The sequence below is a fragment of the Chiloscyllium plagiosum genome, chromosome 23 (assembly GCF_004010195.1).
Source record: "Chiloscyllium plagiosum isolate BGI_BamShark_2017 chromosome 23, ASM401019v2, whole genome shotgun sequence".
Lineage (NCBI taxonomy): Eukaryota > Metazoa > Chordata > Chondrichthyes > Orectolobiformes > Hemiscylliidae > Chiloscyllium > Chiloscyllium plagiosum.
The window spans coordinates 33058264-33075150 of NC_057732.1; the positions used below are offsets into that span (position 1 = coordinate 33058264).

The 16887-nt window shown below is 36.7% G+C and overlaps 1 protein-coding gene and 1 long non-coding RNA gene across 2 annotated transcripts in view; one reads left to right on the forward strand and one right to left on the reverse strand.

The window, feature by feature from the left end:
• Positions 1-7939, forward strand: part of lhfpl3 (LHFPL tetraspan subfamily member 3) — a 294536-nt gene extending 286597 nt beyond the window's left edge. Inside the window, exons 3-4 of the mRNA XM_043713862.1 lie at positions 1363-1390; positions 7854-7939. Of these exons, the coding sequence (XP_043569797.1) occupies positions 1363-1379 (17 nt within the window). The 3' untranslated portion in view covers positions 1380-1390; positions 7854-7939. The remainder of the gene's footprint in view (positions 1-1362; positions 1391-7853) is intronic.
• A 3931-nt stretch (positions 7940-11870) lies between these two features.
• The window catches only part of LOC122561754, a 29790-nt gene continuing 24773 nt past the window's right edge, over positions 11871-16887 (reverse strand). Inside the window, exons 2-3 of the long non-coding RNA XR_006315101.1 lie at positions 14500-14604; positions 11871-12283 (exon numbers count right to left, since the gene is read on the reverse strand). This is a non-coding gene — a long non-coding RNA (uncharacterized LOC122561754). The remainder of the gene's footprint in view (positions 12284-14499; positions 14605-16887) is intronic.

Sequence of the window (16887 nt, forward strand, 5' to 3'; positions counted from 1 at the left end):
AAAATGTTGCAATTGTACTAGCTTCCACCACTTCCCCAGGCAGCTCATTCCATACATTTGTGAAAAGGTTGCCCCTTAGGTCCCTTTTATATCTATGCCCTCTAGTTCTGGACTCCCCCCGCCCAGGGAAAAGACTTTGTCTCTTTATCCTATCCGTGCCTCTCATGATTTTATAAACCTCTATAAGGTCACCCCTCAGCCTCCGACGCTCCAGGGAAAACAGTCCTAGCCTATTCAACCTCTCCCGATAGCTCAAATCCTCCAACCCTGACAACATCCTTGTAAATCTTTTCTGAATCCTTTCAAGTTTCACAACATCCTTCTGATAGGAACAAGACCAGAACTGCACGCAATTCTGTATAATTAGAAAACAAAGTGTTTCAAAAGATTAACATAAATAGGTTCTCTCTCTGGCTATTTTACAAGATACTCGAGAGATTATGCTGCCCAAGTGAAATAGGTCTACTGGTCATAATGAAAACAATAGCAGTTTGTATTCTTTGAATTTATGTAGTTCAATAACTTTCCTCTTAGTGTTTGAACTCTTTGGGGAATAAAACATCTCAATTTAAACTAAAGCTTGCTTCAGTATTTATAAATTCACTCCCTGTGAGGTATTTAGGAGAGCAGCTGATGCCACAGAACTTGGGCACTAACTTATCGCAGACCACAAATGTATTTATTAAAAGGCTAACATTTCTACTAGGAATGACAGTGAGATTATTAGGAGTGACTTAGGGTAAAAATCATACGGCAATCTTCAAAATTACATATACTAGTTAAATGTGAAAATTAGTACATTGTCCTATTTTGTTCTCTGGCTCCTCTATTATCTTTGCTATAGCAGTATCTTACTGAGAGACTCAGCACTGAAATACACAGGATATAATGTTGTAGAATCTTTCCACTAATTATGCCAGAAAAAGGTAGGATGGGTGCATTCAAATATAAGCTATTTTCTGACAATGTAAGAACATATACACTCTGGCACTGAACATATAACTTACAAATGCAAAGTCTCATTCTTTCATATCTTAATTATGGTTAGAGTCTTTAAACAAATTCAGACATAATATTGTTTAACTATTCAATGCATCTCTCTTTCCCTTAAATTTTGACTTTTTATTGTAATAAAAATTGTAACATACACATCCTAGATTAGGCTTGGTGTACCATAGATTTTTCAGATGGTTTCAAGATATACACAGTTGCTTTCCCTAAATGCAGGTCCTAAATTCGAGGAAATTGCTGCAATATTTTGGATATTATCATGCTGAAGACCACAAGTTTGTGGCCAATTGTAAGCACCACTGACATTTTGGTTTGAAAATAATTTACCATTTATATCTTTTTGTTTTACAGATGATGGAAATGCTTAATGTAAAATGAGGTATGTATTTTGATCTGCAGGTTGAGGAATTTTGAGTAATCCTATGCATATTATCCTTATACACTGTATTGTTACCAATCAGATGACAGCACAAAACAGAATCTGTTTTGATTAATATACAAGACATCACTTACCAGTGTAGAGAGGTCATTTCAACCAGTTTTGGTACAGCATTACGAAAATCAGCAATTTGCTGGATAATGTTTAGTTTTGCCAGTGATACTGTTAATGATAAACGATTGGCACCATGCAAGCAGAGCATTAACATTCTTAATTCCAGTAACAAGAAATAAGTTTATATTCCAGTTTAAATTTACTGAAGGGGCATGTACAACAGGGCTGTTAGTGACATTTTTGTTGCTGAGATTAGTACTTGAGATTATTTTGGCGAAATGGGAAATTCACTTAAGTATAATGACAGTAATTGCAAAGAAACAAAATCGGCTGGGTGCTGTCCCAAAGTTTCGAAGATCTGGTTTTAGCATGCAATTTTTGATATCAATTATTAATTTTCCTGATTTAAAAACTTTCCTGGAGGCACAAAAATAGATACTGCACCTACAGTGTAGTATTCAAGGTCTGGTGGAAGTATCAACTCCTTTAATATAGTAATCCAAATTCAGCAAACATACTCAATACAGGTGGTGATAAATACCCTGAGTTTAATATTACAGTTAGAGTTTAAAGCACCACGTTCTACCATATAAGCTCCAACTCCATACTTTGTTATATGGCTCAACATCCCCAAAATGTGTTCAGGAAATGGAGAACCAGAAGAAACTAGCTTATTAATATTGAACACATATCTGTGTATTACAGTCAGTGACTATAAATGGATCTTATGTACGCATCTGACAGTAGTCATGAAAACAACATGTAGACTTAGTTATGCTTTAAAAATTAATCTTTTCTTCTCTGGAGGACATCTACTGGCATTTCCTTCACAAATAATTAGCTTTTACAGAAAGAACATAGTGCATTCTGTTTTAGTGAATAGTAGTGGCTGTCAGCAACAAACGATATTTGAAGTCAACCAGCTCATTTTGCGCCAAGACAACACAACAGTGTAAGCAGTTATTACAGACATTACTCTATTAAAGTGTGGTAATTAGTCATTACTCATGAATTGGAAATTATTCAAACTAAGACCCAGAATTAGATAATTCACCAGTGGACATAATGTTTGCAATTATCTAAAGAGATCTAGGTGCCGCAGCCATTTTCTCCCATGTTCCATTGAAAGTGGATAAATGTGATACAAATGAGCACTTAAAATGTCAAATAACAAGAATTATCTAGTAAAACTTGGTTTTTGCCATTTTATTAAGAAGCAAAACTAGAGGGACAGAGCTCGAGTCCAAATCTTGGTCACTAAAGATGGGGCAGGGAACTGGTGCCAAGGAGTTAGATTTAACCAACAAAATCTTGCTTTCATTGCTGGTGGAACATATTGAGTTAACCCAGCAGAATTCATTACAGAAATGGGGATCTGAAACAGGTTGTCTTTCTGGTGTTTTCTTTCTCTCCCTGTCTGCTTTATGGATGGGACTTTCAGAGGATGGGAAAGGATAAGTCCATGTCCAGCTCACTTAGTCTCAGGGTTCACATGAAGGCACAAAAATAAGACATGTTGTATAAAGCATTAAATACGGCAGCTAGAACACTTCTGGTTATCACTCTACATAGGGAAGATGTGATTTCATTAGAGGGGGGTTGGAGGAGATTCATTAGGATATTACCTCAGTTGAAACATTTCAGCTCTGAAGTGCAATCTGATAGAATGTGGATCTGGAACTCACCCTGAAAGGGTGGTTAAAGCAGAAACTTCAAAATTTAAAAAGGATTTAGATAAACACTTAAAACAGCACCACATAACGAATAACTACAAAGCTCATAGCACTGGGGGGTAACATTGGCATGGATAGATTACCTGGCTAACAGAAAGCAGCGAGTAATAAAATAGGTCTTTTTTCAGGCTGGCAAGATATCATGAACAATATTCCAGAGGGGTCAGCACTGGGCTTCAATTTCTTTTTTACAACTGATGTAAATGACTTTGAAGATAGGACCAAACGTATAGGAACTAAATATGCTGAAGGCACAAAGACAGGTAGGGAAACAAGTTGTGATGAGAACATCTGAAACATACAAAAGGGGATAGTTTGTGAGCGGGCAAAGAACAGGCAAAAGGAGCATAATGTGGAACAATGTGAAATTGTCCATTTTGGCAGAAAGAATTTTTAAAAATCCCAATACCAAAATGGTAAGAGGTTACAAAGCTCTAAGCTTCAGATATTGGAGTGTCCTTTTGCATAAGTCACAGGTTTATATGTAGGTGCAGAAAGTCATCAGGAAAGCATGTTGTTTTATTGAGAGGAATTAAATGTGGGAATAGGTTGTGCTTCAGTTATACAGGGCAGCCTGTGGTCTACTGTGCACAATACTGCTTACTGTCCTTACCATGTTAACATGCTGGAGTGAGCAGAGTTCCTTATGAAGAAAAGCAAGACTTACGAGGCCTGTATCCTCTGGATTTCAGAAGAGTCAGAAGTGACTGAACTAAAACATCGAAGATCTTCAGGTGGATGTGTAAAGGATATTTCCTCATGCCCAGAGAATCTAAAACAAGGATTTGTAATTTAAAAATAAGGGTGACCTATTAGGACAGACATGAAAACCATTTTCTCTCAAAAGGGTTGAGTGTCTTTGGAATTCCCTTGCTCCAAGGGCAGTGAATGCATTTATAATTTTAAATATTTTTTAAAAGGTAGATTCTTAATTACCATGGGACAAAAGATTATCATGGGTATCTGTAGGAATATAAAGTTGAAAATTAAAAATCAGATCAGCCGTGACCTTACTGAATGGTGAGGCAGGCTTGATGGGCTGATTGGTCTACTTTTATTCCTTGTTCATATAATACAGACGAAGTGCTCGATAACCAGTGTGGACATAGTGGGGCTGCAGGGGCTTTGTCCTCTACATAAAACTCTCAAACATGCAAACTCTCTCTACTCTCCCTCTCACAGTAATCACAGCCATAGTAACTGAGTCCAGAAATGACTAAGGAATCTACTCAGTGAAACCAATGCTGGACTTAGCACTAACACCCATGTCCCATGGAAGGATAAGAGACAAAGGCTTCAAGGGCTCAGGCCTGCATTCTCATTTTGACTTTAGGGAGCTAGAACCTATGTAGAAAGTGTCTCCTATTGCCCAGAGCCACATCTCAACCTACTTGCTAACTCAGTCTCACTCCCTCACCTGCCCAGCAAGCTCCTTAATGTTTGCAGGGTCTATTCCCTCCAGACTGGTCACTGCTTCTAGTGTCTAGGCCTCAGGTTGGATGAAAGTAGGGATACTTCCATAACTTGCTGTTCTTCCAAACAGAGGCCACTTCCACATTAGCCTATCAGAGGTGATCAAGGACTGGAAGAGCCAACTCCTCCCAACCCACCTGTTGGACATGCCTGTTCTACTGTACCAGAACTCTAAGCAAAGAGAATGTAACATTGTCCACACTGACCATACCTCTAGCCTCAGTGAAGTTCATACCAATCCATAACTGTTCATTTAATTAAAATGATGGGAATAAAAAGCATATATGCTACACTGGATTCTTTAATACCAGATGGGATAGACCACCAACATTTTATTGAAGATGCACTGATGTCACCCAACGAGGCAACAAAACATACCAGCTCAGCGGTTGAATCTATGAACTCATCCACAACCTGTGCTACAAATCTTTTCAAAAACTCTAAACCTTCTTTCATCATCTATGTGTTATACCCTTTAATTTACTTATTTAGCCTGCACATATCTTTGACAAAACATTGGCGAGACACCTTCTAGAATAGTGTCCAGCTCTGGTTGCCCAGCTATAGGAAGGAGAGGGTTCATAACAGATTTAAGATATTGCTGGGTATGGAAGGTTTGAATTATGAAGGCTTGGACTTATTACACTAGAGCGTAGGAGTTTGAAGGGCAATCTGATAGAAGTTTATAAAATAATGAGGTATAAATAGAGTTAACGGTAGTTTATATTTCCCAGGATGGGGGATTTCAAGACTGGGAGCAAATTTAAGGTGAGAGTAGAGAGATAAAAAAAAAAAGACGAAGGGTAAACTTACTTTTTTAAAAAAAAACATGGTTCATATGTGGAATGAACTTCTTGAGAAAATGGTGGATGTGGTACAATTTAAACATTTAAAAGATATTTGGAGAGATACATTGATAGAAAAGCTTTGGAGATATACAGGCCAAGAGCAGGCAGGTATGACTAGTTTAGTTTGGAATTACATTCGGCATGGACTTTTGCTGGCAGCAGGAATCTATGGCTTCAATGCATCCAGCTTCTCATACGCTTCCTGACCTGTTGTGCTTTTCCAACACCACACTCTTGACTCTGATCTCCAGCCCTCACTTTTTTCTTAAATGCATCCATAACAATCAACTCAACTCCTCCAATTGGTACTAAATTTCACATGCTCATACTCCGCATAGAAGTTCCCACTGAATTCTTTTTGGAGGCTGGTCTCCTATTGGTAATCTTCAGTTTTGCTCTTGCCTACTAATAAGCAGTTAGTGTTATCTTCAAAACCTTAAATAATTCCAAAAGGCCTCTATTAAGTAGTCACCCCTCTATCTTTTCAGAGAAGGAAACCCAGTCCGTTCATTCTTTCCAAATGCATATAACCTCATAATTCTGATATTAATGCCTACATGGTGTTATAGAGCCATTTTATAACATAGCAAGCAGAAATTTTACACAGTACAGTAGCGCCTCGACATACGAATGACCCCGTTCACGAATAAATTGGTTTACGAACAGGATTGTATGTAAAATTTTGCTTCAACGTACGTACGAAATTTAAGGTACGAACGAAGGTACGAAAGCAAAAAGCCTGTGTGCGACCACGTGGTTTAATTGTTCTGCTTTGCTACACGCTTGTTGAATGTAAAAGCTCTCGGGCCCCGCGTGATCTCATTCAGTTAGTCTTTGGCGCATGCGCGGCGAATAGCTGTCCAAGCATTCTTACGCTATCCGAACAATGGGAAAAATTGATGCAGTTCACGAACCGGGTCCCGGAACGGATTACGTTTGTAAGTCGAGGTGCTACTGTAGTTACACACTTGCAATGACATTTGATACAAGTTTAACAATTTTCAATTCTATCCATCTAGAAAGAAGCCATATGAACCTTCATCAATATTGTGAATATTCCCATTCCTGCATCCAATTTTAGCTATTTCACAATGAAACAGAGTAAAAGCACAACCCAATTTTCATTGTGTCCATGCCTCACTTCTGTTGAAAGTCATTTGCCAACTATATATTCATCTATTTCATTTTATACTGGTCTATAAATATCTCGATATAAAATTAGTAGGTTTCTAATAGAGGTCTTTTCATCTTTCTGATGTTTAGCTACAAATTTCAAGTTATATTTTAAATAATATGAAAATGTTTACCATTCAAATTTGATCAAGTTGTCAAGTTATTTGACTCAAGATTTTTAAATTAGCATTCGTCCTCATCAAACACCCACTAGTTATGACCAAGTTATTTTTTTAATACAAGGCCTAAACATCTTTTTTCCAGACCCTGAGGTGTTATCATACACAATTGAACAGCTTCTCTCCTCCCCCCACCCACCACACACAGGACTTTTAAACCTATTATCTACCACCACCAAATCACCCATGTTTCCAATTAATCATACTATGTACAACACTCTATATGAGCAATGCAGACCATCAAAGGGGAGATCCAATATCTTGGTAAATAGCTGTCCTCTGGTGTTCTCAAATGTTGACTCAATGATTTGACACTAAAAATACATTGCATCTTTAATGGGTTTAATCTATTACATGCATCTAATTTGATTCAATCTGACAGTGCCAGAGATGGTGATTTAGGCTGGTACAATAATATTTAAAAGGCATTTGGGATGGGTACATAGGATGGGTTGAGAGAGATTTGGGCCAAATGCTAGATCAGTTTAGGATGTCTGGTTAGCATGGACTAGTTGGACTGAAAGGCCTGTGGCGTGCTGTACATCTCTATGATTCTATAAATAGATGATACATTAAAGTAATAGGAAATAACAGGTTCACTTACCCTCAAATAGCAGTCAACGGAGATGAAGCTTTATGGAATATTAGCAAATAACTTGCATGACTATTGGTGGGTTTAAAGTCTATTATTAGAATGCAATTTGGTAATTAGTTAAACCGCGAGCATATTGAATCCCTATCAAAATTAAAGGCTGAAAAAGCCCTCTGTTCTGTTAATTCTATACCAGATAATTTTAAAAGTAATCTGTTGATCACTAACCATAACACTAAACTTCTGTAAATTACATTAACTGACAGATGTAAATTTTAATCATATTTAATATGGTGACATATATTGATTACTCTTTGTTTTTCCTGTGCTAACCATTGGACGTACTGGAAGGTAACTGCTCATTTTAATAATACCAAATCAAAAAAGGAAGCTCTACTGGAGATTTGTCAGCTTTTCCTGTAAAAAGACAATGTATGAACACCAAACTGCCAGAAGAACAAGATATGAACTGTGGATTTGAAAGAGTACCAATCAACCTTTGTGTGCCACAGGTGGTCACATTTGCTTTCCATCGAGCTACATGGAGTCTGATTAAGATGCATTTTGTAGAGAACCTTCCTTCCAAAAGAAAAGAGAATGCATATCCCAACTTCCTTAGATTGCTTCTCTTAGCTGAACAGTTCAGCTGTACTGTGAACATTTTGTACCATGCATACAGCAATACAGCAGCTGACAACTTGAAATCCAGAGTTGTCTCCTTTGCAGTGATAGTATTATGTATTCATACTTAATAGAAACAGGAATTATTTTGTATAGTAGTAGATTGTCACAGTATTAATTTCATGGTGTCACATATCTAAGCTATTGACTTGTATATTAAGATGTACATATTATTCAGAGATGGTAACTGCAACTCATGGCTCATTTATCATTCTTGATATTTCTAGAAAGATTGGAAACTGACATTTGTCTATTCCTTATTCTTGAATGTTTCCTAACAAGTACTAACGTACTTGAAAAGGTCAACCTACTTTAATGTATTCAATCATAAATGTGCATTACTAGAATTGATGCCATTTGACAAATACCTTTACTTGATGTGCAAACATGCATTAAAATGGCTGCATTCACAATGTATGTCAATTTAGGTGTATTTTAATTGTGTGAAGCTATGTGAAGCTTCTGAAAGTACATCATTTGCAATGATCTTGCGTTAGAACCATCATGTCGATTAACACTGGAGTTTCCTCAATGTCAGCCTTAACCACTGCTATATTGTGTGAAAACTCCAAAAACAGCACAACACAACTTTAAGATAATTGAAGGTAAAACAAGGAATTAATACCTGGGAAATAAATTACTTGTAACCAGCATTGTAAATGTATTCCAATTTCTTCCATATTCAAGCTGTCAAAATTAGCATCCAAAGTGAAGTTGAGCTTCGTTCTTCCAAAATAAATTACATTAAAATATTCAATACAGAAATTGCATCAAGTGTGTAAGTTAAAAACATGGATTGATGGGGAAATGTATGCACAAGATTAGAACATACAATCAAGAGAACACTGTTCACAGGCAGCTCAATATTTGAATGTATAACCTTCACTTTTTTTGTTTAAATTGAGAAGCTAACCCAGTTTACAAAACGTAGCAGTGCATTTAAAAGTATGCCCAGAGACGTGGCAAGCAAATTGGAGAGATGAGGGAAAAAAAGGGAATCCACATTATGGAAACTAAATTATGTAACCACCTCAATTCACAAGAGTAGCAGAATCATGAGAAAATTTTGCCAACCTAGCCATTTGACAGTGAACAAAACGCAGAAGTACTAAATGAAGTGTGAAAGAAATATAAAATGATCTATGATCATTCTTCCTTAACTATTGAGCAATGAAGGATATTGTACCTCTGTACGAAGATGTACAAGCTGCACTGAATTTTTCAAAGTTGCATACTTCAACCATGAACTTCAGATACTGAAGACTTGTACCAGTTTAAGAACTGAATTCATTAACAATTTTGCTTCAGGCTTTTTTCAACCAAAAAAAACTGCTTCAAATCTAGAGCTTTTAATTGTGCTCTATTTACTTGTATATCTTTGCAGTAGCAGAACTATTAAAAATCCTATTGATCAGTAATGCGATTACATGCCAAAATGCTTATACATCACTGCGACGTTTGGTGTAATTCAGGTCTTTTGCCAAAAGGCTTTTCTTCAAAATGTCTACCTTTTCCACTAGAGCTCTACACAAATCGTGTCCACATAAATATATGCCACCTGTCAATTAGGAATCCAATCAGATTACCATTAGTTTTAGTAAAGTGTAATTCCATTCAATAAATTTTAAATCAGTGATCTCCAAACTGATGTGCCCTCCTAATAAACATTGATACATGTAATTAAATACACCTCTTGAATGACACATGATTTGGCAATTTATAATGCAGGACCTTCAAACGAGATTTTTATTTACTACCTAGAGGATTCTTGTACAAAACATCAGTACTGTGAATGTACTAATTGTTTTCCATTTATAAAAGTGAAGATCTCCCGTTTGTGTCTAATCTTGCTTAATTGATAGATGATAGAATGAGATATTATGTTTCCACATATCTCTAAGTATCTTGTCAACATCTGGTTCCATAACACGAAAAGGGGCTGCATACATGTCAAAGCAAATGCTTAAATCAAAAATGTCAAGTTTTTCAAAAAAATTTAACAAAATGCCACTGATAGGTTTTAATGACAGTTTGGTCAAAGTTCAGTTCCTTGACACTGCAGTGTTTTTAATATGGTTGTACTAAAGAATTGTATCTGTATTCAATCCTATATTGGTAATCTATAGGTAAAGCAAACAATTCCTCCAACAAAATAGAGAACATTTTTATGTATTAATTGAGTGTTACCAAAGAGAGTAAATGTGTTTTATTTGGAGACATTTTTGTTATGTTTCGTTACTGAATTCAAAGTATCACTTATCCCATTGCGTAATCAGATTAAGTTAACAGATTGGTTTAAAACAAAAACTGAAATTAGAAGCCTTTGAAGTTATGCATGATTTTAAAAAATCTGCTAAATTAAAATCATATCTACAGTGCAGTATACTGTTTTTTGCTTTTTTTTTTCAAAAAAGTGTATTCTGCTGTAAGTAATCTTATGGATTAACTCATGCCTCCCCTGATGCTCCATAATAGTTTGTCAGTTTTTGGGTGGAGTGAGGGGATTGGAGGAAACGAAAGGGTAAGTGCAGATTGCATAATATTTTGTTTCTTGTTCACCCCTGGTCTCTCAGGTTGAAAGAAATACAACCAGATGATTTAGGAACGAGAAGATCCCAAGTTACAAGAATTCAGTTTCTCTCCATACACTAAAGAAAAAAGTGGGCTAAAAGTTCTGTCGGACTAAGCCAATTTAACTTGATCCATGAATTCACGGCTAGACATTACTTTTTTTTTTTAAAAGGTTTCTTTCTTCCATTGCTGATGATTTTATCACATAATTCTCAGTTTCATGCGCCTGGAATTAAGTAAATTTTTTTCTTTAAGTATCAGTTCAAACAATATCAGTACACTCCAAATGTTTGAATGTCTGAAGGATTGTGCTCAAGGAATATAAAAAAATTAAATCTAACCAAAACAAAAAGAGCTCAGAAGTTACATACCTGAAATTTCAAAGCTTTTGGAGGCTCACAAAATACATTAACACACCACGTGGCAGGTTTGTTAAAGGCATTAGTATAGGTTCAAAATAATCCTGAAGCGGACAATTTGAGTTGCAGCAGAATTCAACAAACAGTCCAAACTGAATACTTTCAAAAGTAGCAATAAACCCAAGGATTCTATCAAGAATGAATTTGAAACACAAATTGAAGAAAACATATCACCTTTAAAGTTGCATCAGGCACAATACTGAGGGTTGGACACTGCCCAGGAGCCTTGAAGATCTACAGGAGTTCTACAAGGCAGTTAGTATTGCAGATAACAAAGAACTGTTTCACTTCAGCCAGCCATTCAGCTACAGTCTGTTCTGATATAACAGAATAATTCCATTCCTGTGTGAACCTGTGTTAAGAAAATTGCATAATAGCAGCACCATTTAAACCAATGAGATCAGATTCATGTTATAGCCAATACAAGGAAGAAAAGTTTGTGTTCTACAAATAATGGTCTAAATTCTTCAATCACGTTATAGCCAATTCGCGTTGAAGAATTCACGTTGTACTGTATATCAAAAATAGCTAATTAAGATTTACAGCTATTCTCAAGTATTAATACCCACAATTTTCTTCCTCCACCCTGGATATTCCAACACATGCACAAATCACATTTTTAATTCAGTACTAATTTCATTAACGGTGAAAACAGGATTTGAGGATGATTACATTGCACATACAGGTCTGAAGCACATCCAGCTCAAAGTATGTTTAATTTACAAAGATTGAGAACAATATTGAGTACATCATTCCAAAAGTACATACTTCTGAAGCATATGACAAAGAGCAAACAGGTCAAAAGTAAGTTAAGCAGACAGTTGTTCCCTTGTTGTTACAAAAATGAATGTTTGCAGCTATTTGTAGGCAATTTTAATTTATGTATTGTTGGTAATTGTGCAATACACTAACCATATCATTTTTCCATAACTGCAGTCTTCATTTGACTAGACCACTTTGCAACTAGGAAGAAAATTATGAGGAGTTCAAACGGTCTGAAATTCATCTTTTTCCATTTATCTATCAAAACAGCAAATAACTGCATGACATTCCAGCAGGTGGTGCTCGTGTGTTCTTCAGTGCTCCAGTTGCGCAGTCTGTAATTCTGAGCTTTATAGAGAAAAAAATGCTAATGGTTAACAGCACTATAATGGGTATTTGCTGTCAGTCAATTAGTTGTTAAAATAATCATGCAAAGAGGTTGTTTGAAATTGCAAGACAACTTTCTTTCTGACATAAAAATCTTTGGACATTAAGATTTATTCTACAAGGTATTTGTGAAACTTTTCATACATGAAAATCACTAAGAATAAATTACCGCAATGTGCTTTTTGCATAGCCAAACTTCAAGTTATTAGCAAAAAGAATTTTCTCTCTGACATTGCAAGTTTTTCTGGAATAGAATACTTCAATGACTAATGTATACCAAGAAGTGATTTTGCAAAACTTCTTAAAAATGAAGACGCACGCAACAAAATAATGATGCATGAAATTTAACCTTTAGCATGAACGAATTTATTTAGCAATTCTATTAGAAAAGATTAAAATGACTGGGCCTATATTTGGGATTGACAGGAGAGTGCAGAAAGGATGTTTCACCCAGTTGGTGACCTAAAACCAAGGGATACTGGTTGAGAACAAGGCGGTTAAGCAAGTCTGAGATAGAGGAATTTCTTTACTCAAAAGGATAGCGAATCTTGGGAATTCTGTCCCAGAGGGCTGTGGAAGCTCAGTCATTGAGTATCTTCAAGACTAAAATCAAAAAATCTCAAAGATTAAAAACAACGGGGACACAGGGGTAGCACAGGATTGGTGAAGTGGGCTTGAAGGGCGAAAAAGACTATTTCTGCTCTGAACGTTCTTCAGTTCCAATATAGCCACTAAAAAAAAATCCACAGCATGCCACAAGTAATTTTTACATGGAGGTTATTTTTCATATTTATTTGATTAGTATAGTCTTCAGCCCCTGTCCAGCCATCTAAAGAAACTGCTTTTAACTTATTGGTTGCACTTCTGCTTCATGCTGTTGACTTATTGGTACCCTATCTGGCGAGGTGTTGGCAATTCACAGGACTTGCTCCTGGGCCTGGCCGTGATGGCCATCAACATGTCCAGGCGGCAGGTGGTTAAAGTAGTTGTAGAACTTAGCTGTCCATCCCTGTTCTATGGTTAAATATGTGCTTTTGTGTCCATGGAAAGGGTACATGCAGAGTCCAACAGCACTGCACAAGCCTTTTGCAACAGGACAGCCCTTCAGGGGCTCGGGTGCATCATCATCCCAAGAAGTAATATTTTGAGCTTTACAGGTTTCTGTTGGCATTCTATTTTTTTTTAAGGCATTCTATTGTTTTCTGACAGCACCCAATTGGGGGCAATCATTCAAAAGTGTAGACTGCATTCTTCACAAATAACCACAGTTATTTACATAATGGATGAGACATGGGTGGAGGGCAATTTTGTTTAAACAAAGGAATTTGAAAAAAATGGTAAAAAACAAGCTCAGACACATCATCTGGACCAATTATAAAGGTATTAGTTTGCATCCTCTGTAGTCTGTACACGAGCTATGCTTAAAGTCCAGGTTCAGGAAAAATGGCCTTGAAGTATTACTTTGCAAACTTACAAATCCTACCATTGCTTTTAATTTGAACAGATGGCAAATTGGCACAATGGTTAAAAAGTAATTTTTCCATGTTAAAAAAAAATCACAAAACTAAAACGTTCATATCCTTGCCAAATAAATAACACAAATATTTAGAATGGTACAAAATTTTAAGATTCCTGTTGACTGAAGAAAAAATTTATTTGAAACTTTTATCAAGAAAATTAAGCAAATTAAAATTAGAAGTTGTATCTGGCTCAGTTATCCCATTGCATTAACTCTTAATAAAAGTATTTTGAGAAAAAAAAACAAAAATTCACTCATTTGCCATATAGAAAGAGATAACAAAAATTGTTTTCTGTACAAAATTTAATTTGGAATCCTACAGTTAATGAATATATTTTTAGACAAAAAAAATTGAACAACAGAAACTTGATTTAAAAGACACTCCATAATAGATTTCATTTCATCATTACAGTAGTACTGGTGAAAAGTCCATTTCAGGGGAGATGATCGCCTAGTAGTGTTACTGCTACACTATTAATCCAGAGATTAATATGCTGGAGGATCCAGGTTCAAATTCCATCACAGCAGTTGAAGTCTGAATTCAACAAACTTCTGGAATTAAGAGTCAAATGATTACATTGAATCCATTACCGATTGTCCAAAACAAAACCCACGTAGCTCACCAATGTACTTTAGGGAAGCAAATTACCATCCTTACCTTGTCTGGCCTCTACGGGACTCCAGATCCACAGCAATGTGATTGACTTAACTGTCCACTAGCCATTCAGAGGTAGACAACAGATACAGGCCTAGCCAGCAACACCTATTGAATAATAAAAAGTAATCAATAGGATCACTAATGCGAAGAAACATCTGCACACAACATAATAAACCTGTAGTAAAATATAGCTCTGCAAGGTTCCACAATCACATTCTTCATAAAGTTTTGAATGAGTAATTCATTTTTTTTTGGGAGATTACATGACCACCTCAACCCAAAATTTATTGATCAGGAAAGAAACTGAGCTAATTTAAGGTTCAGCACTCCCAAGTATGTTACAAATTACAAAACATTGTATCAGAGAAAACCTGCTCAAACTTTGTTCAGATATCAATCAAGATGCAGCAAGAAAGGTTGTACAAATTCCAATTTTCTGCCCTGTATTCCATGGTGCAGAATACAGTGGGAAACATTGCAGTTGGAAGAGAAAAGCTGTTACAAGCGAGGTTAGTGAACACAATTATAAACGTATGATCATGAAAACAAAAAGGTGCAGCACATGCTACAGCTAAAAATAGGAAGATAATTCTTCCCCCTCCACTTTAGATGTAGATTTGAAAGCTAGCAAAGCCCAGATGAAAGTGGCAAAACACATTAAAGTCAGCATATTCTGAAATATTACACACTGCTACGAATTACTTAAACAATTCCAGATGTTGGGCGGTGGAAACTGCAGAATAGCTTTCTGCTCATCATCTCAGCTTTTCCAGTTGAAAGTTATTTTCCAGGTTTACACCTTCAATTTTAAACCAAGTATCAAGATTACTCAGTCAAGGTTGAAAATAAGAGTTTCTCAAGGGAGATGCTTCAGAACATATTGAAATAATAATACCAGACTCAAGTCTTTCTGCATTGCCAGAAACAACTGGATTTGTTTTTTGATAAACCCAAACTGGGAGGGTACTCATTGTGCAGTGTTAACAAGACTAAAGCCATATGGTTTACGACAGATGAGCACAGCTTTTATAGCATTTTTATTGTTGTTTTGCAGTGGCAACATCACATGCCAAGTTGTCAAACTTCTTTCAGGTGAATTATTCACAAAACAGAATTTGAGCAATAGGGAGACACTAAACAGGCTGGGGCTGTTTTCCCTTGAGAGTCAACGGCCGAGGGGTGACCTTATAGAGGTTTATAAAATCATGAGGGGCATGGAGAGGGTAAGTAGACAATGTCTTTTCCCTGGGGTGGGGGAGTCCAGAACTAGAGGGATTAGATTTAAGGCGAGAGGGGAAAAGGGACCTAAGGGGCAACTTTTTCATGTATGGAATAAGCTGCCAGAGAAAGAGGAGGCGGCTAGTACAATTACAATATTTAAAAGGCAACTGGAGGGATATATGTATAGGAAGGATTTAGAAGGATATGGGCCTTGCGCTTTCAAATAGGACTAGATTAGTTAGGATATCTGGTCGGCATGGATGAGTTGGACTGAAGGGTCTGTTTCCGTGCTGTACATCTCTATGACTCTGTGCTATCCCCAACATGTTCATCTGCCGTTGCTCAGCTCATTTACATAAATTACAAGAGTTGTCCAAAATACGTTACCTCATTCCTGTGCTCTACCATTCTTCTCTGCATTATTGGTAAATTTTTGCTGAGTTTCTAAATGCTAGAAATTCCCATTTAACAATGCATAATTAAAACAATGGGCCATCTGGAAGACAATGCCAAGCACAAAGTTGCAACCAAAATGGTAATTATTATAATTCTGGCTATGTTGAACACCAGAAAATTAAAGATATACAATCAAGATATTATGCACTTTTTTCAAGGAGACGCTCAGCCTGCAGTGAGATTTGCAAATGAACTTCTACTGGCCTGAACCAGTTTTGAAATGTGAAAGTGTAATTTCCTTCTTGTGGTTTGACATGTGGCATCCATTAGTCAGTCTAACACAGGGATAACTCTGTAAGAGTGAGGTTGAGTTTGGGGAAGCCTCTCTCCTCTTCCTGCCTTAGTCATAGAGGCAGAGAGTCATAGAGATGTACAGCATGGAAACAGACCCTTCGGACCAACCTGTCCACACCAACCAGATATCCCAACCCAATCTAGTCCCACCTGCCAGCACCCGGCCCATACCCCTCCAAACCCTTCCTATTCATATACCCATCCAAATGCCTCTTAAATGTTGCAATTATACCAGCCTCCACCACTTCCTCTGGCAGCTCATTCCATACACGTAACATCCTCTGCATGAATAAGTTGCCCCTTAGGTCTCTTTTATATCTTTCCCCTCTCACCCTAAGCCTATGCCCTCTAGTTCTGGACTCCCCGACCCCAGGGAAAAGACTTGGTCTATTTATCCTATCCATGCCCCTCATAATT